Genomic DNA, 24,855 nt, shown 5'->3' on the forward strand with positions numbered 1-24,855 from the left:
GTGGAGCATTATTCTGCCAACTACATGAATTAGAATCTATTTTTAAATCAGTAAATATCAAACACACAATAGGCCAGCTATTTCCCCAAATCTTTGCTCTCCCTAGCCCTCTGAGACTTGGCTTTAGAATGTGGATGGTAGAAGAGGGTAAGAAAATACCTTTTTCATTTAGTGCTAAGCAGTGGTGTGCTGGTCAACATTTAATCAGGTCTAGCAGGTAGGAGGAGGGGAAATTAATCTGTAGCATTTACTGATTTCCACATCATAAATATTTTCCAGCACAGTCGGTTTTAAGCTGACAATGATGAAGCCAAGTAGCTCAAAAAATCCTGAAAATGTCACAATTCTCACAGTACAAGCCAGTACCAGGAAGCTACAGCACATCACTCGAAGTATATATACTGTGACAGACCCTAGTCTAGGGAATGCAAGTTACATTCCTGAACTGAATACAACTGAAGTATACCAGTGCTGTCTCCAAATTTCCCCTTTTACCCATAGGATTAACTCTTCATGGGCCCGCCTGACATGACTGAATACTAAAGAGCTGGTTGACTTTCACACCTTTCTGACTATGAAGGATCAAAGAACATGCACAAATGCTGGCCAGGAATCCAGTCTACTCTTCCCTCACTAAATGCTGCATGCAGAGATGATGACCAATCAGAATGAGACCCAATGCCCCCTGACTTCTTTTGGGAGAGAAGGAAATGAAGGCAGAAGGGGACCAGCGGCCAGTGGGGGGAAAGTCAGAGACAAAGCTAGAGGCTCTTGGGCGACAGTGGGCTGCTTGGATTCTACGTGGCTCAGAGTTTTCTGGGCAGCAGCCATTTGCCTAGGGAGGAGGGCAGTGTGTTTACAGGCTGATGTCCGTGTGTGTGTTTGCTGTGCATTTTAAAAAATAAGTGCTCCATAAGCACAGCCATTATCACTTCCCTCAGCCATTTCCACACTGGCAATGTGAAATATCTCATTTCTAGATGGCTAATGTTCATTTTTCTTATCTGACACAAGCTACTAACTAGGCTCACATTTAACATGAAAAGCTACAGATTTATCTACAGCAGGGAAGGCTGGGATCATAGTGACAGTGCAGGCCAATCGGCCAGAGAAATCACACCTGTGGAAGAACAAGGATGGGTCACTCCTTCTTTTGCAAGGTCATTTAAATTAATGCTCCTCGAACTTTTATGTGCACAAGAATTACCTGTGGAGGCCGGGCGCGGTGGCTCAAGCCTGTAATCCCAGCACTTTGGGAGGCCGAGACCGGCGGATCACGAGGTCAGGAGATCGAGACCATCCTGGCTAACACAGTGAAACCCCGTCTCTACTAAAAAATACAAAAAACTAGCCGGGCGAGGCGGCGGGCGCCTGTAGTCCCAGCTACTCGGGAGGCTGAGGCCGGAGAATGGCGTGAACCCGGGAGGCGGAGCTTGCAGTGAGCTGAGATCCGGCCACTGCACTCCAGCCTGGGCGACAGACCGAGACTCCGTCTCAAAAAAAAAAAAAAAAAAAAAGAATTACCTGTGGAGCTTGTTAAAATGCAGATTCTGATTCAGTAGGTCTGAGGTAGGGCTAAAGATTCTGCTCTTTTAACAAACTCCCAGATGATGCCAATATTGCTTGTTCAAGGGCCATATTTTCAATGGTAAGGGTCTACAGATCAACTCTCTCTCCCCACCTCTCACATCCTGGCAAATTTATGCCAATAGAATTACAGTTATCATGTTAGGAAAGGGAAAAAAAAAACACCACTTTTAGACAATGTTAAAACAGTTTAGGCCAGGCATGGTGGCTCATTCCTGTAATCCCAGCACTTTGGGAGGCCAAAGCAGGTGGATCCCTTGAGCCCAAGAGTTCGAGACCAGCCTTGGCAACACTGTGAAACCCTGTCTCTACAAAACACACACACACACACACACACACACACACACACACACACACACACAAAATAGCTACAGTGGTATTAACCTGTAGTCCCAGCTACTCAGGAGACTGAGGTGGGAGGATTGCCTGACCCCAGGAGACTGAGGCTACAGTGAGCTGTGATCACACCACTGCACTCCAGCCTAGGCAACAGAGTGAGACCCTGTCTCAAAAAAAAAAAAAGAAAAAGAAAGAAAGAAAGAAAGAAAACAGTTTCAACTACACACATTTATGAATAGTGTACACTATTGACCCATGAAGAAATTAGCTGTAAATGACCCACATGCCAGCCAGTTATGGGTATTAATTGACAACTAATAAATGACCTTTAGGACAAGAGGTTGTAATGCAATAAATATTAAGGGTCTGCAAGCCTCTTCACCCTATTCCTGGTGATGACTTAACGACTGTCTTTGTTCTACCTGAAATACAGACTATGCTCCATAAAGGGAATACCTCCTCTAAAATCACAAGACCTAAGCATGAATCTTCCTTTGAAGGATAAAATGGAAGGAAAAAAATTGGATGAGGAAAAGAAGGGAGGGGATAGAAACAGAGAGAGAGAAAAAGATGGGTAAATTTTTAAAGTCCCTGTAATAAAAATCTTCTACAATGAAACTATAATTGTTGATCAGCAAATGTGAACTAACCCTCCTCCTCCTCACCTTCTCTCTCTGAATTGCCTTCATTTTTTGGAGTTCAGCTTCTTCAGCTTCCTTCTTGATTCTTACAGATTCTTCTCTTTTTAGCTAAATTGTATTGAAATTACAGAGAACGAAAACAGTTACCATTTTTCAGTCTGAACCCTGGAACACAAAATTATGATGAAAGGCAAATTACAGTATTGTTTGTGCTATACCTCACCATGATTATAGGTTGTTACTTCAAGCTACTTAGATCACAGAGAATGGCCGGGCTACATCTTCTGCCTGTAAAATTTCTGTCTTTGTGTTTCTTCCTTGGTGTCTCTCTTTTTCAATGTCTCTGTCTTTATCTATCTCTGTCTCTCTCTCTCTCTCTCTCTCTCTGTGTGTGTGTGTGTGTGTGTGTGTGTGTGTGTGTGTGTATTGGGGAGGGAAAAGGGAAAATAATTTTTCCTGATTACAAAACTCAGTGTTCATTGTAAAAATCGCTGGGAATCTTAAATCTTTTTTGTACTACTTCCATGACTGGCATTCAGTAAACAAATCCACATTCTTAGAACCAAAACATTCCAAACATAGTAGACTTTAAACTATAGTTAAACATAGTTAACCTAAACGAGAAAAATAATTCCCTTAATAGAGGGTCTTACTGAGTGATAAAGGGCTTGGGTAAGAACTGAAGGTATCCGTCTCTTCACTTCTCACTTCGTGATAGCTTTGATTTTGAAAGCTGCTGTTTGCAGTTGGTTGGAAGGTTTTATGCTTTTGGTAAAGTTACTGTGTTATTTCACGGTTACTTGAAAGAGCTGGTACTCATATTCCTTACCAAAATTAAACTAAAAGAGATGAATTCTGACCTTTTGCTGGTATTTAGATTGCATCAGCTGGAGTTGTTGCTTCTGTCTGACTTCAGTTTCTGACTGGCTTCCACCTTAGGAAAAAAAAAATCCACAAAGGTGAAACATAAATATTAAGCTGAAATGTCAGCCATCGAGGACTAATTAATACATAATAAATCTGTTACATGAGTTTCCTTAACATTCTCATGCTCTTAGAAATAAGAACATAACCAGTTTTCCTAATAAGACCTTAAAGAAGAATCACTTAGAAGAAAGAGCTGGATAGAAAGAGGAGGCCACATTTTTAAAACAAAAGAGCACTTTACCAAGGTTTTCCAATCATGTAGGTATTAAAGTATTCACTTGGATTGAAACCATACCTAAAGGTCTGTGCTAAATAGAAGAAATAATGCCTGTCTTGGAAATTGTAGAATATTCTTCCTGCTTGAATATGACCATGCCTGAACCTAGTAAAGACGGTGATCAAAGGTGCTTCTATTGCTTTTCTTCTTCTAACTCTATTGCTTTATGTTCAAGCAGCAAGGCTCAGGAAGCTCTCAGAGGTCTTGCCACTAGACAAGTATGTAGTCTTTATAACCCAGTTTCTAAAAATACAATGGGAATATTCCAGTTAGTAACTGATCCATACTATATATTGTTCTTTCCTTATATAGTCAAAATAAAAATGTGGATGTGAGATGATTTACTTGCTCTCTCTTAAACCTAAAAGAATTTGAGGCAGCTTGACAATCATCTAAGAATTGCTGTTTAGGGAATCCTCACTGTTTATGCAAGCTCGGTGTGCGTATTATAAAGATTCCTTTGAAATAATTCTCTGGTGCTTTGGTCACTAAAAGTGTCAGCTCTCTGCAAGATTCACTCTCACAGAAGATGCATTAAAACAATTTGTGTTCACTATAGATCTTATAATTGAACTGAGAAAGATACCATAGGGACTTTTCTTCTGAGATCCAAAAGATAGGCCTGTTTGGTGTTGGCCTTTTGACTGCTATTGTGGGGAATGGGGGATGTTTCTTTCAAGACAGTGAGGAATGTTGATGCTTTTCTCTAATGTTACAACAACTTTTAGTATCTCCTGCAACCATTCCAATATTGTAAGGGGTAGAGAAGTAGAGGAGGAGTTGAAAATTCGAAGAAATGGAGGAAGTCAGATGTTTAAGCATTTACAAGTTTTGTTCAAAACTCATCTCAAAGTTTAATACATTCTAGAATTTTCTTCTCTACCCCCAAGCCCCTCCCACACACACATACCTGATTATCCCTAGATAATGCATATAACAGGAAGTCAAAATGAGAATCCTGCTCATTTTCTGCTAAGACTTCAAGACAACAGATGCCAAGCACTTTAAATTCCAAAGTGAGGTAATGGCCCCTCAAAGCAGGATCCGCAAGGAGATAACTGAAACCTACCTTGGGGAACCTTAACTAACTTCACCCTATAAAAGAGGTTGGTCAGGCCAAAGGGAGGCAGAAATCTGAGGAAAGATGTCATTCTGCCTCTCTTCTGTGTTTTGAGGAAGGAGAAATCGTCACATCAGATGAGCAGGAGAGGTTTAATGAAAATCAGCTGGAGACCTCAACCTGCATTTTTAAGAGTCTGAGGGTCCTAGTGGATTCATGCCTAGAACAGTTAGAGCCTAAAGGTATAAGGCTGTTGTCAGTTGGCCACTGAGATGAGTCCTCAAGAAGAGGTAGCTACATTATAAATGGCCCATATTCACAGTTTATGAAAAGAAAGAATGCACAAGTATTCCCTATACTTTTAATATTATTCTCATGAAAGAGAATGCCAACATAAAGCCATCTAAAGGGACTTGCCTATGAGGGCCATGTCAAGAACAATGGAACCCTAAAAGGAGTCTACCAAGAGCCAACAGTGAGGCCAAGCCCTGCTGACAGGAAAGGAAATCATATCAGGGAAATCCAGGTGGGAGATGGGTGGCAGAGAGTGGAGGATGCTGAAAAACTCGAAGAATCCCAGGAAGGAGAATGAACAGTCAGCGCAAACCTAGGCTCAAAGAAACCAGGATCACTACACTACGAACCCCGACCTCTCTTATCTCCACTTCCTGCTTCAACCCTAGAAAGGTCAGAATCTGGGAAGAGAGCAGTGAATAGAGAAAAGTCCAGCCACACCCTGATCCACTTGCTAGATTCCTACCTGAAACACGCCTGGGTTAGAGCAGGGCAGCAGCTCTCATCTCCATTAGTAACAGAATTTTGATCAGTACCTAAGACTAAACATTAATTACTGAAACGAGACTGTTTTAGGCCTAGAATTAGCTAGGTCACCCTATTGTTTGAGAAAGACCAAAAAGCTTTAATTTCTTACAGCATCCAAAAAGCCTGGGAAAGACTGGTCTCACACAGCCAATCTCAGGGGCCAAGTTAGGAGATATTAAAACTGTTTTCTGATTGTATCCTTCGAGTCTGGCTCATATGCACAAAGGAGGCACTTGAGATTAGCCCTTTTCATGAAATACAGTGGGATGATGATAATATTACTATTACTTCCTCTCATTAAATAATTTCCAAATTAGATTTTTACCTATGTTCTCATGTTCTTGGCGGGGTGGTGGGGGGGCGGGTGAGGGAACTGCTCTAAAACTGTTGCAACAGAAAGTGGCCCGTGACACAAGACTTGCTTGTATTAACTAAATCTGTGGACACTGTGTGTCCAACCCTTTAAATTTTCAGCTGCTGCTAGAAGAGAAAAAGCAAAGAAAAGATGTGAATGATTCCCATTAGGTGGCATCCCCTCTGAATGATTCAAACACCAGCAAAGGCGGCCCAGACAATTCATCACACTGGCAGCACCTGCTCCAGAGGCCCAGAGGTCTCTATCTGTAGAATAAAAACACAGGTGATGTTTCTCTTCTACCCACCACCAGGTTTCTAGCTCACTCTCATCTTCCTTTTGGAACTGACTCTCCACTCCTTTTCTTCAGATTAACATTTAACTGCCATGATTAATATGCTCGTGCTAGCATTTACTCCCATCCTGACTAGTGCTATGACAGGGCATATGCAGCGCCCCAGGTAAGCTTTCTTCAGAGTCAATCATCTAAGAGGCTCTAAATTATTTGGCAATTAAGCCATCACTGTGTTCCCATAGAACTTGGCATTACAGGTTTGCTACTTGCAGAAAATCAGGAAAAAAAAAATGTATACACACACACACACACACACACACACACACACATATATATTAAACGCATTCCATCCAAGCAGCACAATGACCAAACAAACTACAATGGACATTCACAGACAGACATATGCAAGCTGCTAACAGGATCCATAGGTGCCCCCGCCCTCTCGCATTCAGGCAGTGGCTGTGCTTGCTTACCTAGCCGCCTGGGCACCAGGTGAACTGGTTTAGCTCTGTTCTGCTCCTTCCACTTCTCCAGGTTGGCCAGCTCCTGTTCCGCAACTAAGCCAGGTGAGAAATATCAAATCGTCAGTTACTAGACTTCTAAAAGAAAACCAGTCCCTTCGAAGCATAAGAAACAACTATTAGAAGTCAATTAACTACATATGAGCATGAGTGAACAAGACTTCCAGGTTAGAAACACAATATTCAGCCCTGACCCCTATGTGTCACCCTGGGCCCGGCCCTGTGGCACTTCTCACCAAGAATCAGCACAGAGGGTTCAAATTTGAAAAACCACCTGGGCTCCTACTAAAACAAGGAAGTATAGCTTTTCCTACCATTCTGGCATTTTTAAAACTCTGTATCAAGTTAATTTTTAAAGTTTCCTATAGATAATGTGTGCAAAACTAGAATATTTTCATGTCAATAAGAACTTTCCACACACAGGTAAACATATCCCCAGAGAATTCTGATGCCCATACTCGCTTTATGTTCAATGCTCCCCAAGCTTACTGCAACTCTAGGGAGCGAGGGCTCGGTGCCACAGGTGGGGACCCTGGCTCTGGTTTCGGGCACTCCGGACCGCCATGCAGAGTCGGCTTCCGGGGGAGCTGTGCTCATTTCCTAAATGTTCACTGTGCACGACAGCAGGGGGCGCCAGAGAGAAACTAGTTCTGTCACTCCACCGCCTTCCCTTATCTCCTCATGAGATCCAGACCACATTGAGACTTAAGCTCCTGTTAAGTATTTAAATCAAAAGCTTGTAAAATACCAGATCGGCTGGCAGTTCCTGTAGTCCCTGCATGGCTGTGATTGTCATATTCTGCACTGACCCACTGTCCCACCCGGGACTACATGTCTGGTGGGGACTCCTTAGAGCGCTTTTTCCCTTTTGTGCCTTTCTGTCCATCATTAGTCATGAAGTTAAATTTCGTACCAATTATCTAATAAAGGAGACCATCGAATTTCAGCATAGCCCCACAGCTGAACTTGAACAGCCTACTATTTCTTTGTGAACTAAATGAACTTTAGTTCTCTTCCACCTCTAAAGCATAATGCTATAACTTTAAATGGCAGCATTTATATTTACCGTACATCAGTTAAACACGTTATGCACACATTAAGTACAGAGAGCACAAAAACGAGTAAGATGTGGTCCCTGCCCTCAAGGAGGTTTATTGGCAATAAGTGTAAAGTTTTTCAAGCCAGTAGAAATCCAGGATCTACCATCATGTCATGAGTTGTTACTAATGTAGAGAAACAAACTTAGAAGTGTTAATAGAATATTTTTAAAGGTATAATCAAAACTGCTGATGCTTTAAAAAAAAAACTTTATGAGATTTGGTGAGTCTATATAAATCAGAAAATAAAAATACTTCACACCAAAATAAACCAATTGTAAAAAGAGAGAAGCATTCTGAATGTTAAATGAATGGCTATACGTACTTCTTTGTATCTGATTTCTCCGGTTTACATTTGGTGCTATCAAGGTATATGCACTTGTGCTAAAAGGAAGAGAAAAAAATGCTTATTACCATGAGAAACTACCAATGCATATAAACCACCAGATATTTTTCCTTCTATTATACTGTATTTATGATCATTACCATCAAATAGGCACCATGAAAGATAATCTTCTTAAGTCCCTGGTCTGTTCTCTGGGACCTCACAATCTTGATGTCAAAGTAAAACAAAGGACATGACCAAATAAGGAAATATAAAAAATTCGATGAAGAGTGACAAGTGACTAGTTGGTATACTGTCCTTGTAGGGCTCCACCATTCCTCTAGGTGGTGCTCGTGAGTAAATTCCTTTAAGATTGCTTTAGATTGGCATTCTCTTCCGTGTGACCACACCGAGGTACAGGAAACATTGGCACATTTTTTATTCCCACAGACTGAGCGTAGAGGCCATTTGCGATGCAGCCACCTCCTCTTGATGATCTGAGTAGCTAACTGGCTTTTAGGCTTTGACTTTTCTAGGCCTATGTCCACTGGGTCTCTTCTTCTAGGGACACAGGTTGAGCATAATCAGGGGCTCGGAGAAGCAAAGAGTCATTTCAAACAGGGGGATCAGGGAAGACTTTTTAAGCAAAAATATTCAACTCCATGACACTAGGAAGCTGTTATAATATTGTGAGCTTTTGAGGGCAGAGAGTGTGCTTGATTGATGTGTATTCCAAGCCCCTGGCACAGTGTCTGGCACAAAGACACTGGCTGCTTGATAAATGTGGGCTGAATTAAAATAAAATGATGCTACAGACCTAGCCTGTGAGTCTGTGTTGGGGTGGCTCTTTTTTGAGATGATACATGTGATCCCACAAGAGCATGAATACTCCGTTAAGCAAAAATATAGCACAGCAACAGACTGCAGCATACGTGTAGGTACAGTTTTAAGAGAAATGCTGTGGATAAACACAACCAGCTTATAACTGTAGGATTTAAGAGGGGGAAAAAAAAATCCACCCAGATACTCTTGGAAGTCTCTCTCTTCTACCTGAATATACCATTTCAAAGGGCAAATTAGCAAAGATTGAACGGTAGAGACCAAAAGCACTGATCAACAGAAGCCATTTCCTTCCTTATCTCATTATTTTTCTAGCAGCTAGCCTTCAGCCAGCTTCAAACTGGGCTTTAATTTTAGACTTGCAAATGTGAGGTGTGCAACAGCCTTTGCATGCAAATGGGGCTGCTGGATGCCCAATTACCTAATGTACATCAGCAGACGTTGCATGTGTAGCCTAGCATGCATACAACGTTATGAATACAAAATTAGGAGGCTGCCACTGGAAATTAATCCTTTGTCCATTGCATATTCTTTGTACACCCTAAGAAACAGTTTTCACTCCTGAATTGCCAGTACTTTATAGGAGCTTGGAAGCTGCAATCCTGTGGGTAGTCCCTGGAAACTTGAATATGGTGCAGTGGTGAGCCATTCTACAGAGACTGAAAGCTGAAACATGAGATACTAGATGTAAATGCCCATCATGAAACTGCTACACAATCTTCAATGTCGGCTAACATTGTGGTATAGAGCTTTTCTCTATGAAGTTATGGGGTCCAATGACTTACATTTTTAATGAGTTCCAAGATGATGCTGTTCTTGATCTAGGTACCACACTTGGAAAACCACTACTATAGAGCAATCAAGCTATCTTAGAACACTTGGGATAAAAGAAAACTTAGGGATTCATAAATCACTGGTAAAGACAGAGGTTGAATCTCAGACCAAAGATCACCAGGTCAACTGAGCAACAGTGATGAGACTCCAATCTAGGACTTTTGACTTAGTTGTCTGTCTGCAGCTAACTTTTCAACTCAATGTGCAAAGCATAAAATATAACCATCCTTTAACTTTAGCCCCCTTGATAGACTTCCAAACCGTGCAACCTACTTAACTGAGCACTTACGGATTTATTATATTAGGGGCTTGTAGAGAATGAGGGGAGATTCCAAAACAGGGATACTAATCACTTTAACAGAACTTACACTTTAGTTAGGAACAAGTCAAGAAAACACCAAAGCACCCCCACGAGAATATCCAACCACTCAACATGAGTTCTGGATGGGGGAAAAAAACAAAAAAAGAAATAAAAAATAAATTAAAAAAGAATATCCAAACAGGTCTTAAAGTGGGATGATGTAAGTACTCAGAGATCCAAAACAGTAGAGATTCATAGAGACCTCAGAGGAGTAAAAAACCGAATAGCACGAAATAAGAATAGCGAGTTGAGGCTCAAAGAATAGGATCTGAAACAGCAAAAGTGTTTCTTTGCCAGGACTTTGCCAAAAGCAGCTTCACAGAGAATTTTCCAAGTCCATGAGTCTCTCTTACAGAAATTTTGCAAAAGGTTTGGAAAGAAAAATCAATTTGTTTGTAAAAGATTGTAGTCTACAGTATCTAATCTGGTTAAGTTTTTAACTCTGACATCATACTAGAATCTTCTGTCTTAGGAATAGGACTTCAGTCAATCTACGGCCAATGTGTGTAGCCTACAGGTACCTAATAGAGAAATGTAAAATAAAGGGAAAGAATTAGCTCTGAATTTAGAGGGTTTTTACTGAAAGCATTTTAGCATAAACCCAGGCAGTGGTCCCAGTAATAAACATTTTACGTACATTTTATGTGAATTCCTCGGCAACCATCTTAACAATATTTTATTGACTGAAAATGCCAAATCTAAAACATGTTATAATAGTCCCAAGAAAGCATTGCCAAGTAAATGGTAGGAACTTAGCTTCTATTTCTATTTCTTAACATAGGAAGAAGAGCTTAAGTCAAAGGATATGCTTTTTATTTTTTAATATCATGTGTCACAGTGTAATGCCTTCGTAGATACACATATTCATCCCTTCTTTCTTAGCTTTCTCTTGACATGAATAGCAAGTATAATTTATTAATGTTTTCAGCCAATTAGTTTCTACCCACAGCAAAAGCCTTTGCTGTTTTAACCTATGTGCTATCTCTTTTAACAGCCTGACTCTCAAAGCTGCTGATCTAGACAAGTCCAACCACCAACATTTCGTATTCTCGTCATTTCCTGATTAAGCAACATTCAAGCCACTGAAATAAATGTATATATTTGAAAATGAGTCTTCTTAATTACCTCATTGAAATTTAATGAAATATCTCAATTTGTAAGATTGTTTTCACTTTCCAACAGTGCACATCCATGAGATATACTAAGGGAGAATATATGAAAGAACAGACAAGATAAAATGTTTTTCTGCACCACATGTAACGTAAAATAAAAAGATATTCAAGAAATGTTTGGCCAAGTGCAGTGGCTCATGTCTGTAATCTCAGTACTTCGGGAGGCTGAGAAGGGTGGATCACTTGAGGTCAGGAGTTCAAGACCAGCCTGACCAACACGGTAAAATCCCGTCTCTACTAAAAATATAAAAATTTGCCGGGCGTGAAAGTGCACGCCTGTAATCCCAGCTACTCGGGAGGCTGAGGTAGGAGAATCGCTTGAACCCAGTGGGCAGAGGTTGCAGTGAGCTGAGATCGTGCCACTGCACTCCAGCCTGGCTGATAACAGCGAAACTCTGTCTCAAAAAAAAAAAAAAGAAAAAGAAAAGCAGTGTTTTCCTTGTGAGGTCTCTCGAGTTACACAACTGCATCTTGTGTGTACATTCTTGCACAATTTTTATAACCTTTTATCAACAAGTACTCTGAAAAAAATGTTATGTTGAAGTTATCAAAAATATCTTGGCTGGCTAAAAGTATTACATAACTATATCCCCTGGTGTGTACAAACTGCACCAGATGTAATTTAAATTTCTAATTAGGAACAACACTGGTTTGACTGAAAAAGAAATGTAGTTAAGAGCAAAAGTTCAGAAAGAGAAAATTAAGTGAAAAACATAATTTCAAGCAGAATAGTAGACAGGTAAAGTCTACAGTCCTACAAAAAGTTGAAGTTTTCATAGTTCAAGAAAATCTTATCCTTGGGTATACATAAATTGAAAAAAAAAAAAAAAGACTTGGAGATAATCAAAGGCATTTGGATACTTACCTTTCTAGATAAGACTTTCCATATTGGTTTTTGTTACACGACCTTCAATGTAGGAATCTGAAACTTACTGTTTTCAGTCAACACTGAGTCAAAACTTTTGAGGCATTTAGGTTTCCAAAAGTTTTTTCATACATAGACCAAATTCCCAAGAAAAATAGAAAATGATGACCAGGCTGAGCGAATTGCCCTTGACCCCTAATCCTATATCATAGCATCCCTGATCAAGTGTTCCACATCTCCAGTGTGAAAACGTTTATGAATTGTCTTTGGCCTCAGAAACTACAGAGGCTAAGACACTCTATGCACACCCAAGAAGCTAATGTGTAATTGATTAGTTCTTTCATCAATACAACTCATAGCTTCTGTTAGAGGGCTGAATAGACACACAGTGGGTAAAGACAGATAAATAAGCAGAAAATCATCAGGGCCTTTGTTTATAGGATGCCTTTACGAAAATTAGAAGCACACACACCCAGGATCCCATGGCTTAGTGAGACATTGTAAATTCATGCAAACTAGAAAATAAGTGCTGCTTCTTTCAGGTGGAGGTAAGGACACATGGTTTGGTATGTATCTCAGCCACAAATCACACCTTAGCTAGGCAAGTGTGTGTAGTCACCAATCTGCGCAACCATATAGAATGGACCTGAGATGATGTATTTCTTCACTTAAACACGCACCCATGGCCGGGCGCGGTGGCTCAAGCCTGTAATCCCAGCACTTTGGGAGGCCGAGACAGGCGGATCACGAGCTCAGGAGATTGAGACCATCCTGGCTAACACGGTGAAACCCCGTCTCTACTAAAAAATAGAAAAAAACCAGCCAGGAGAGGTGGCGGGCGCCTGTAGTCCCAGCTACTTGGGAGGCTGAGGCAGGAGAATGGCATGAACCCAGGAGGCGGAGCTTGCAGTGAGCCGAGATCCGGCCACTGCACTCCCGCCTGGGTGACAGAGTGAGACTCCGTCTCAAAAAAAAAAAAAAACACGCACCCATAAGTAAAAGCCACACAAAAAAAAAGTTAGCAAGAAGGAGTCACACTAAAAATATAAAGAGTGTATACAAAGTACAATATTGTAGAGACTCACCATCTTTAAGAGGCCAAAAACCAATGATGGGACCATCATTGAGATGGAGACCAATTGGTAGGTATACTTACAAAATGTCTTGTAACTACTTCCTCAGTAAAAATAACTATAAGAAATTCATATTTTTAAAACAGAGATGTCAGGTCTGGGATTTGATTGGATTCTACTTACAAGCTATTAAGTTAGCCTGTTACTGTTTCACAGACACTGGCAGAAGACATGAAACTCCTGGATCAGTGACAAAGACTTTATTACTCATGGCACAGTAGGCAGCATGAGCAACAGTTTATTTACATCTATTCTCTCTGGCCTCGAGTCTTATGGTGGGAGCAACAGGATGGATGCTGCACACATGGTGTGTTTGCATTGCAGCTGAGGAAATGCTTGGGGAATACACCATTTTTACGGCAGATAGTAAGTGAGCCTGGTCTTTGTCCTGGGAGAACAAACCTCATCTCTGAAGGTTCCCAGCTAAATAAACAACTCGGAGAAATAGGTTAAAGAGTGGTCTTGGCACATCCAACAAAACATAAAAGTACAAGAGGCCCTAGGGGGACTCTCTTTTCCAGCAAGAGATTATTTAGTATTAACATTCCTATTAAGAATGGCTTAATGATAAAGAAATTGATCTTTGCAGAAAAACCACTTACTTATGAAATGTGCTATATATTTTCTCTTCCCATTATTTTTGTTAATAGACTTAGAACAGATTATGTCTATGTCTCAAGCAGTACTCAAGGTTATCTATAACTTAAAGAAAAAAGAACACAAATGCAAGACATAGTGATGTATTCCAAAATCTGTGCATAGAACATTTAGAAATGAAATTCATGTTTTCTTTCTGATTTTGAAAGAAACACACTTGTAAAGGAAAATTCAGAAAACTATTTTAGAAACATTAAAAAGTCACGCATAATCCCACCTCTCAAAGACCACAATTACAATTGTATTTGGGTGAATTTACTTTTCATCTATGTTCTATATATATAATTACACAGTTGCAATCATATTTTAAGTACAGTTGTACATCCTGCTTTCATTTATAAGTGGTTTTCCTAACTTGATTATATATGTAACATGCTTAATGCTCAATGGCTACATAGTATTTCATGACATTCGTGCATCATAATAACCACTCATCTATTGCAACTGTTTCAATTATTCACTATTACAAATAATCCTACAGGATGTACAAAGCATAACACTTTCAGCAGAACATTATCCAGAAGAAAACGGGCCGGGCGCGGTGGCTCAAGCCTGTAATCCCAGCACTTTGGGAGGCCGAGGCGGGTGGATCACGAGGTCAGGAGATCGAGACTATCCTGGCTAACATGGTGAAACCCCGTCTCTACTAAAAATACAAAAAACTAGCCGGGCGTGGTAGCGGGCGCCTGTAGTCCCAGCTATTTGGGAGGCTGAGGCGGGAGAATGGCGTGAACCCGGGAGGCGGAGCTTGCAGTGAGCCGAGATTGCGCCACTGCACGCCAGCCTGGGAGACACAGCGAGACTCCGTCTCAAAAAAAAAAAAAAAAAAGAAAACGCTAACAGTCCTCTGAAATCAATACTCTAAACAGGAATGTGGGCTACATTTAAACTTTTCTTCCTAAGATATCCTATTTACATTTCAAAAATCTCAGAGACAACATAATCACATGATTAATTTCCACTCTCATGTTTGACTCCCTTTATTCTTAAACCAAAAGAGCTGTAGGCCCTACCCAACATTCACTCTCCCTTCCTCCTTACTAACAGCACTTCTGTATTATTCAGACAGACAATGTGCCCAATTGAAAGACTACAGCCACCAACCTTTTGTGTAGTTAGGTATAATTATGTGATGAAGTTTGAGAAATTGAGATGTAAGTGGAAGCCATTGAGAGGGATTTCTAGAAAGGCTCCTTTACATAGTGATAGACAATAGAAAAAGCTGTTTTGTTACTTTCCTTCTTCCCAGAAGGCTGAAGTGGTGGCTGGTGCTCAAGCAGTCCATGAGGCACCGGCATATGGAAGACATGATCAGGAATGGCAGAGCAGAAAGACAGAAGCAGTCTGGGGCTCTGTGACCACGAAAACACCACATCACTGGTAATCTATTGCTGTACCGCTCAACTTCAAACCCTAATTCTGTTATTTCCTATCTGTACAACTTAGAGCAAATTATTTAGTTTTTCTATTTTTTCACCTGTAAAATCGTAATACCTATCCACTTCATAGGATATAAAGTGCTGTGAACCCCGAATATCTGAGGCAGGCCTCAGTCAATTTAGAAAGTTTAAAGTTCGGGTGCGGTGGCTCACGCCTGTAATCCCAGCACTTTGAGAGGCCAAGGCGGGTGGATCACGAGGTCAGGAGGTCACGAGGTCGAGACCATCCTGGCTAACACGGTGAAACTCAGTCTCTACTAAAAATACAAAAAAAAATTAGCCGGGCGTGGTGACAGGCGCCTGTAGTCCCAGCTACTCAGGAGGCTGAGGCAGGAGAATGGTGTGAACCCAGGAGGCGGAGCTTGAAGTGAGCTGAGATCGCTCCACTGCACTCCAGCCTGGGCGACAGAGCAAGAAGACTCAATCTCAAAAAAAAAAAAAGAAAAGAAAGTTTATTTTGCCAAGGTTGAGGACGCACCCATGGACACAGCTTCAGGAAGTCCTGATGCCATGTGCCCAAGGTGGTCAGTTTGGTTTTAGACATTTTAGGAAGACATGAAACATCAAAGAACATATGTAGATGAACATTGGTTTGGTCCAGAAAGGCAGGACAACTGGAGGCAAACGTGGGACAACTCATAGCAGGGAGGGGGCTTCCAGGTCATAACAGATAAGAGACAAACAGTTGCATTCTTTTGAGTTTCTGATTAGCCTCTCCAAAGGAGGCAATCAGATACACATTTATCTCAGTGAGCAGAGGACTGACTGAATAGAATGCAAGGCAGGTTTGCCCTGAGCAGTTCCCAGCTTGACTTTTCCCTTTAGCTTAGGTATTTGGGGACCCCAAGGTTTCTTTTCATTTCACAGTGCTTAGAACAATGCCAGAAAATAACAAATATTCTATTATAGTTTCCCATTATTTGTATTAGATCAGCCCTAGACTACCTACCTTCAGACTTATTTTATGGGAGAGAAATAAACAAAGACATAGGTACTTACTTAAGATACCTAAGGGGACATCTATTGCTTTGTATGTAATTATAATAACTATATATAACATATATGACATCTATTTTATATGTAATAAAACCTAGCCCTGAATCACTAGGACGTCTCCTTTCCTCATGCTGTGACTGATTCCCTTTGCTGCATCTTCTTTCATAAATATATATCATTAAGTTTCTTTCTTTATATCCCTGTTTCTGGCTCTTCCCTTTAAACAACTGTATCCTGGTTCCTGATTCTTTCCTTTGAATACTAAGGACCACGGCATGAAACAAAGTAGTATTTATAAATAATACATCTTAAAAATTAGTATATATTTTTTCCCCTGTAAATGGTAGCATGATTCTGAGCCCAGGCTTTTTTCATTAAATTATTTATTAAAGAATAATGTACCTGCAGAAAACGGCACAAATTTTAAGCACACAGCTTCATAAGAAAAGCTCTTTTACATTCTCCAGGTTCCAAAAGAGAAAAGGAAAAAAATAACAAGAGGCACAATAAGTTTTAGAATATCACCTAAAATTATTATATTTCCCCCAATGTCTTAAGAAATTTTAACCCTAACAATATTATTAAAATGAATACCCATATACTATTTACTTATATTTACCAATTGTTAAATGTTTTCCCACATTTACTTTTTCTCTTTTAATCACATGAAAATAAGCTGTAGGGTCATAACACATCATCCCTAAATATTTTAGCATGTATCGCCTAAAAACAAAAGCAGTCTCCTACTTAAACATAATATCATTATCACACCCAAGAAATTTAACATTAATATTGCCTAATAGTCTATATTCACATTTCCAAATTGTTTCCATTTTAATATTCTTCCCTACCTTTACCTCCCCCTAGATCCAGTTATGGATTACACATTTTGTTTGACATGTGTTTGTAGACTCTATGTGTTTGTAGACTCCTATAAGATCAGACAATTTCATTGACTTTTTTCTTTCTTTCTTTCTTTCATGACTGACATATTTGAAGAGTTCAGGTAACTTTTCTTATAGAATGCTTCACAATTTGGATGTAAGGAGATTATTATTTCCTCATGATTAGATTAGGTTACACATTTTTAGAAACAGTACTAGATAGGACATGTTATCCAAGATGCCACTGTGAGAACAAAGGTTGTTTCCTTGTGCAACTAAATAATAAGCCAATGTGAAAAACAGTATCTGTCTATATGATGGAGTGCAATAATCACAGTTTAAAACAAAGATTAGAAAAAGAGTATCTGTCACCTTCTACTGGCAATAGAAATCAAAGGGCATTGTATTAGTCCATTCTCATGCTGCTAATAAAGACATACCTGAGACTGGGTGATTTATAAAGAAAAAGAGGTTTAATGGACTCACAGTTCCACATGGCTGGGGAGGCCTCACAATCATGGTGGAAGGCAAAGGAGAAGCAAAGGCAGGTCTTACATGGTGGCAGGCAAGAGAGCACGTGCAGAGGAACTGCCCTTTATAAAAGCATCAGGTCTCATGAATCTTACTCACTTAAGAGAACAGCACAGGAAAAACAGCCCCCATAATTCAATTACCTCCCACGGGTCCCTCTCATGATACATGGCAATTATGGGAGCTACAATTCAAGGTGAGATTTGGGTGGGGACACAGCCAAACCATATTAGGCATCATGGCCCTAAGGTTTTCCACTTGAAATAAAGAGTCATAGAGTGCAACCTGTACTTTAGAGATTTCTTTACACTAAACTCTTTGAAAAGTTTATTTCTAAGGGTCGGAATCGCAGGGGACTTTCACATTCTGTATTATTTTTGAAATGCTTGAGTTTTTATAACAAGCAGATATGACTTTACTTTTATAATCAGAGAAACATATTCCAAAGATTTTTAATAGAGAAATATTTAATATAAAAATTTCTTGGGGGGGTGGGGAGGGGTTGCATTGGGAGTTATACCTGATGTAAATGACAAGTTGATGGGTGCTGACGAGTTGATGGGTGCAGCACACCAACATGGCACAAGTATACATATGTAACAAACCTGCATGTTATGCACATGTACCCTAGAACTTAAAGTATAATAATAATAATAATAATAATAATAATAAAGAAAATAAAATAAAATCATTCCAGCCAGTCACAAAAAGAAAAAAAAATTTCTTAAAGCAGGGGCTCAGCTTTTCTTACAAGATTAGGTAGCATAGGTTTCTGCTCTCACTAGTACCATAGTAAAACAAACACTGGGCAATGCTAGCCCTTGAGTTTTAATGATGGTAAATGTCTTCAGTTCTTCTACAGGACTTTAACAGATTTCCTTTTAAGTCTTCATATTTGCAGGGGGTGGGGGCCAGGGAATTACAAACATTACAGAACAAAGGAGCCATCATCAGCCGATTCTCTGATATAGAATAGACCCTTCAAATGCAGTCATTTCCCTTTGATTATTTTCTTTCCTCTTAAGCTTTTGTTTCAGATTCAAATACATTCTGAATAGACGCAATTAACCTTAATATGTATAACCTTACAGCACTCTACTGACTTTGAAGTAAGTAACCTTACTGTGTAATTGAACTAAGTTTCTTTTTTTCTCATTTCTGCTATGGTTCTACTGATTATTATAGGTATTATGTGTTTTCAAGCTTTCATCATCCTGTTGATTTATTGTTTCACTGTTCCAGCTGTCAAAGACTTTTTGAGCAATTCCCATTCATTTTTGATATTGTATTTGAACAAAAATGATTGCTCCCCAAGCCTTGGCAGACCACAAATGCATACCATACTGAGGAATGGAATCCAGTGCAGAAAAGTTGGAAATTCCTTCTATACAGGACCATAATTTCTACCCTCCTGCACAAACAGGAATGTAAATTTGATCTAATCAAACCAGAATTATTTTTTATTTTCATCCACTCTCTCTCTTCTGTCATGCATAGAACTGTGCTTTTCAAACTGTAGGAGGTAACCCTCTAATGGGTTATGAAATCAATTCAATGGATTTATTTTTAATGCACAAGAATAGAAACAGTCAGAGGACATCACATATAATAAAGGTGAGAATTGTTTCGTGTAATTTTAGTTATATATACGCTAATATATACTCAGTCATGTACTAGGTCATGATGTCAAATGAATTGCTCACTGTAGGCTATGATCAGAAGTCTGAAAAAAAAGTCACTGGAAGTTACTGTGTTGTTGAGGTTGCACAGTGAGAGTGAGATAACTGCTCTAATGTCAGAGATGTTTGAGCCAGAGAGACTCCATCTTGAATAGGGGCTGGGTAAAATAAGGCTAAAACCTACTGGACTGCATTCCCAGACAGTTAAGGCATTCTAAGTCACAGGATGAGATAGGAGGTTGGCACAAGATACAGGTCATAAAGACCTTGCTGATAAGACAGGTTTCAGTAAAGCCAGCTAAAACCCACCAAAACCAAGACAGCAACGAGAGTGACCTCTGGTTTTCCTCAATGCTACACTCCCACCAGCATCATGACAGTTTACAAATGTCATGGCAACATCAGGAAGTTACCCTAAATGGTCTAAAGAGGGGAAGCATGAATAACCCACCCCTTGTTTAGCATAAAATTAAGAAATAACCATAAAAATGGGCAACCAGCAGGCCTCGGGGCTGCTCTGCCTATGGAGTAGTCATTCTTTATTCCTTTACTTTCTTAATAAACTTGCTTTCACTTTGCTCTATAGACTTGCCCTGAATTATTTCTTGTGTGACCTCCAAGAACCTTCTCTTGGGGTCCGGATCAGGACCCCTTGCCAGTAACACTGACACCAGGCTACCAAGCTCACCTGTCATTTGTGAAAAGCAGCAGAACAAAGGGAATCCCCAGAGAAACTTTTCTCCTGCAAACTACTTCTCTATTCAAATCATTTTAAAACTATGGTGGGGTTCACGACATGTTATCCCAAAATACGGACCTTGGCATTCGAGAAAACAGCAAAAGCAGGAAGTCCTCTCTGACCTTCTCCCATCTTTCTCCCTGAAGCAAGCCACAAAAAATTTCTCTGACCGGCCGGGCGCGGTGGCTCAAGCCTGTAATCCCAGCACTTTGGGAGGCCGAGGTGGGCGGATCACGAGGTCAGGAGATCCAGACCATCCTGGCTAACACGGTGAAACCCGTCTCTACTAAAAATACAAAAAATTAGCCGGGCGTGGTAGCGGGCGCCTGTAGTCCCAGCTACTCAAGAGGCTGAGGCAGGAGAATGGCGGGAACCCGGGAGGCGGAGCTTGCAGTGAGCCCAGCTCGCGCCACAGCACTCCAGCCTGGGCGATGAGCAAGACTCCATCTCAAAAAAAAAAAAAAAAAAAATTTCTCTGACCTTCCTCTAAGGTAGGCCATAAGATCCTCGTTTCAGAGGGATCCTCCCTCCTCCCTAAACCCATAGGAAAGGAATGGAGACATAGAGACACAGAGAATTTGAACAAACAGGCCTTGCTAAGCTTCCCCAGTTTCTGTCATTAGACCATACACCTTTTTCACCAATCATACTTCCATACACTATCCACTCTTCATCAAACCTAAGCATAAAAAGACACCGTTTTCCCTGGTTCTTTGAATCTTCATTTTTGGAAGCTCCTATGTCCTGTAAAACTTATGTTAAAGGAATGGGTATGCTTTTCTCTTGTTAATCTATCTTTTTTTATAGGGATATCAGCCATGAACCTAGGGCTAGGTAAGGAAAGAAATCTTCCCCTCTCTGCAACTGTAAATGTCACATTACTGCTTCCATATTCCACTCCCTTTAGCCTATAGAACTTCTCTTTTCTTAATGTCAATATAAAACAATGATAGGGCTGGGCGCAGTGGCTCAGGCATGTAATCTCAGCACTTTAGGAGGCCGAGGCAGGTGGATCACGAGGTCAGCAGTTCAAGACCTGCCTGGCCTACATGGTGAAACCCTGTCTCTACTAAAAATACAAAAATTAACCAGGCACAGTGGTGGGCACCTGTAATCCCAGCTACTCAGGAGGCTGAGGCAGGAGAATCGCCTGAACCCGGGAGGCAGAGTTTTCAGTGAGCTGAGACCGCACCATTGTACTCCAGCCTGGGTGACAGAGCAAGACTCCATCTCAGGGGGAAAAAAAAAAAAAAAATGATGATAGGACCTTAGCCAGCTGCACTATCACTCCTTCTATCTATCCTCCCTCTATACATCATATTCAAGATCCAGAATTTGGTAGATAGACGTAGGTTTGAATACTGGTTCTGTCACTCAAAAAGCCATGAGATCTTGGAAAATCATTTTATTTTCAAGACTCAGTTTCCTCATCTTTAAGGTAGCAAATGGCTTATCATGAAGAAACTATTCAATAATGTACCTGACATACTTAACACAAGGTCTAGCACATGGTTAATCATTGAAAACACACGAGCTACTAAATGTTATTTTGGTTTGTCTCTCAGGAGTACCCAGTTTAATTATTCCAGGTCATAACTAATTTACTTCATGCTACAACAGGATTCCAATGCTTCATTACGTTTCTCATTTAAAAAATAAGTCAAATAGTATTAGTATTAGTATCTGGTAATCATTGAGACATCTACCCAGCTCATTGAGACATATCATTAGGAAGAGTTAAATACTATCTGTTGCTTTATAAACTTTCTGCATGCTAAAGATTGACTTAGATAATCCCCTAATGAATAACCATCTATATTGAGCCATCAAGAAGATTGCTCATTACAATCAATCACAGATACTCTCTTCCAGTGTACTATTATTTCATAACATTAAAAGGAACTCCAGCATTATTCAATTCTCTATTTCCAGGGAAGAACACTAGCCTGATGCATTCAAGCCACTTAGCATCTATAAGCAGAGTTTTATAATTTTATTTTCTCATAATCATATAGAGAAGGAAATTGAAAACATGGACATTGCAGTGAGGAAGCAATAGTGAAAACAGTTCTAATATGCTCTAATAAGTTTGTAAAAACTTGCACTTAATTTCAGAATATTGTATGTGGCTTATTCAGATGCAAATAATGTGAGTCAAAATGACTTAAGTTCTGTCTTAGACATAAGAAACCATACTTCAGGATTTCAGAAAATAGACACTAAAGAGTGATATTTATAAAAATTTAACACTATAACTTAGTGACTTTATTATTGTATATCCCACCTTGTATTCCATGTTATAATTACAGAATACTTTACAAAATTTAACAATGCTTTTTAAGGAGAAAAGAGAAAAATCAGGACTGGCCATGATGAACTGCTCTTACCAAACCATCATTGATTCTCCTTTTATCTCCCTTGAGAGTTTGGGGATGAAGAGAAGGATTGCAAAGATTATTTCCTTCCCTCGAGCATAACAAACCGGTGGGATGCATTGAGATTGGATCAAGGAAATTAGGAAATGTGTTTTCTGGGCCCTAAAGGAAGAAATGAGAAAAAGAATGGGTTTCTCCAATCTGCATAGATAGCATGCCATCAACAGACATAAATAAGATGTCTAAGTGTTGAGGTTGCAGTAGGGTGTTTTAGAGACTGTATTAGTTTGAGTCCTTCAGAAGCTGACACCAAGACAGAGTTAGACATGCAAGAGATGGATAAGGGGGAATGCTTGTGAAGGATGAAAGGGGGAGCAGGGGTAGGCAAGGAAAGCCTTTTTTTTTTTTTTTTTTTTTTTGAGACGGAGTCTCGCTCTGTCGCCCAGGCTGGAGTACAGTGGCCAGATCTCAGCTCACTGCAAGCTTGCAAGCTCCGCCTCCCAGGTTTACGCCATTCTCCTGCCTCAGCCTCCCAAGTAGCTGGGACTACAGGCGCCCGCCACTCGCCCGGCTAGTTTTTTGTATTTTTTAGTAGAGACGGGGTTTCACCGTGTTCGCCAGGATGGTCTCGATCTCCTGACCTCGTGATCCGCCCATCTCGGCCTCCCAAAGTGCTGGGATTACAGGCTTGAGCCACCGCGCCTGGCCGGAAAGCCTTGAGAACAAGACCGGGTCTGATTCCTATTGCCAAAACCTAAATAAAAGACAACGAGAGAGGCTCTCCTAAAGAAAATTATATTTATTCTGGATTGAGCATTGCCATAGGAATACAGTGGGTATATTCAGCAAGGCAAAGGAAGACCAGGGTTTTTAAAGGAAAAGTGAGGAGGGTGATATAAGTTGTTTGAGACAAATAGCCTTGGCTACAAGAATCAACAAGGGTAGAATCAATCCAAGGTTGGACACACAGTTGCTAGGCAGATGTCCTTGCAGAAGTATTTTTTAAGGTTGTAGCTTTTGTGCAAAGTTATAGTTTTTGCAGAGCCTTTTGTGAGAGTTCTTGTTATCAGGCATATGTGCGTGAGAATCCTCCCTTCATGGCCCCAGCTCCACATGTTTGACACAAGTGACCTCATTTTGAGTCTGACAACTTTCATTCTATGAAAGGACGGAAGGAAAGAGGATTGAGTAGCAAGATCCTCAGAGTGTTATACAGTTCTGAGAAAATCTTGGACAGGAATATGGGGAGTCTTCCAGCAAAAGTTGCCTAATAGAGGAGTCCCACGTGGGCCAGGAATAGGCTAGCACTAAAACCATCCCAAGAAAATTGTACAAAATTGAGCAAGAGAAAAATAAAACAATAAAATGCAACCGGGCTTGCAGCAGCAATCATTAAGCCAGCTTGCCCTTTGGTCTACTTCCTTGTAGCCGGTTGCTGCTCGCTAGCCCAGCTTTGAGTTGTCCAACGGATAACCCCAGATTTTCTAGCCCCTCACTCTCCATGAATCCCCTTAAAAACCCTTGCCCAGTACCCATGGAAGAAACATATTTGAGGCTTGAGAATTCCTCCTGTTTCTTCACTGAGAACGTCACAATAATTAAACTCTTCCTCTGCTGCAAGTGCCATTGTCAGTATATGGGTCTGTTGCTGCACAGACGGCATATAAGCCTAGCAATTCTGCAACAGCACTGGCACCCTGGAATGCTCAGTCATTGGCTGGGATGGGTGCGGCACAAGCCAGCACTCACAGGCAAGGTGTAATGGATCCAAAAGGGTGGCAGCTGGGGCCATCAGCTGACTATGCTCCCCACTGTAAGTTCTTCTGAAGACAATCTGAACAACAAGTTTCTCTGGCTGTTCAGAGGCCACTTAAACTCCTGTGATATAATACAAAATAAATATTTGGTCATGGTCCCTGGTTCCTGGGACAGAGTTCCCAAAACCCTTGGGATTCCCAGAGTGCTAAGTGTCTACTGTATGCTAATGACTGTTGGTGAGGTCCCTAGACAGCTAGCTTAAGAACCAAGACTGGTAGCTAGAAAAACCAACTATGAGATTGGAGGGTTAAAACTTTCAGCCCCATCTCCATTTCTGGGGAGAGGG

At 40.5% G+C, this 24,855-nt stretch overlaps 1 protein-coding gene across 26 annotated transcripts in view; it reads right to left on the minus strand.

Annotated features, from left to right (window-relative positions):
* The window catches only part of EPSTI1 (epithelial stromal interaction 1), a 307,624-nt gene that overhangs the window by 277,362 nt on the left and 5,407 nt on the right, over positions 1 to 24,855 (minus strand). For all 26 annotated transcript variants that reach the window (XR_012426892.1, XR_010582571.2, XR_012426888.1 and 23 more), the window contains exons 2-5: positions 8,247 to 8,305; positions 6,777 to 6,860; positions 3,428 to 3,501; positions 2,592 to 2,675 (exon numbers count right to left, since the gene is read on the minus strand). Coding sequence is in view for 14 of the 26 variants with exons in the window: in XM_074021918.1 (XP_073878019.1) it covers positions 2,592 to 2,675; positions 3,428 to 3,501; positions 6,777 to 6,860; positions 8,247 to 8,305 (301 nt within the window). In the remaining 12 variants the exon portion in view is untranslated. The remainder of the gene's footprint in view (positions 1 to 2,591; positions 2,676 to 3,427; positions 3,502 to 6,776; positions 6,861 to 8,246; positions 8,306 to 24,855) is intronic.

The sequence above is a fragment of the Macaca fascicularis genome, chromosome 17 (assembly GCF_037993035.2).
Source record: "Macaca fascicularis isolate 582-1 chromosome 17, T2T-MFA8v1.1".
Classification (NCBI taxonomy): Eukaryota; Metazoa; Chordata; class Mammalia; order Primates; family Cercopithecidae; genus Macaca; species Macaca fascicularis.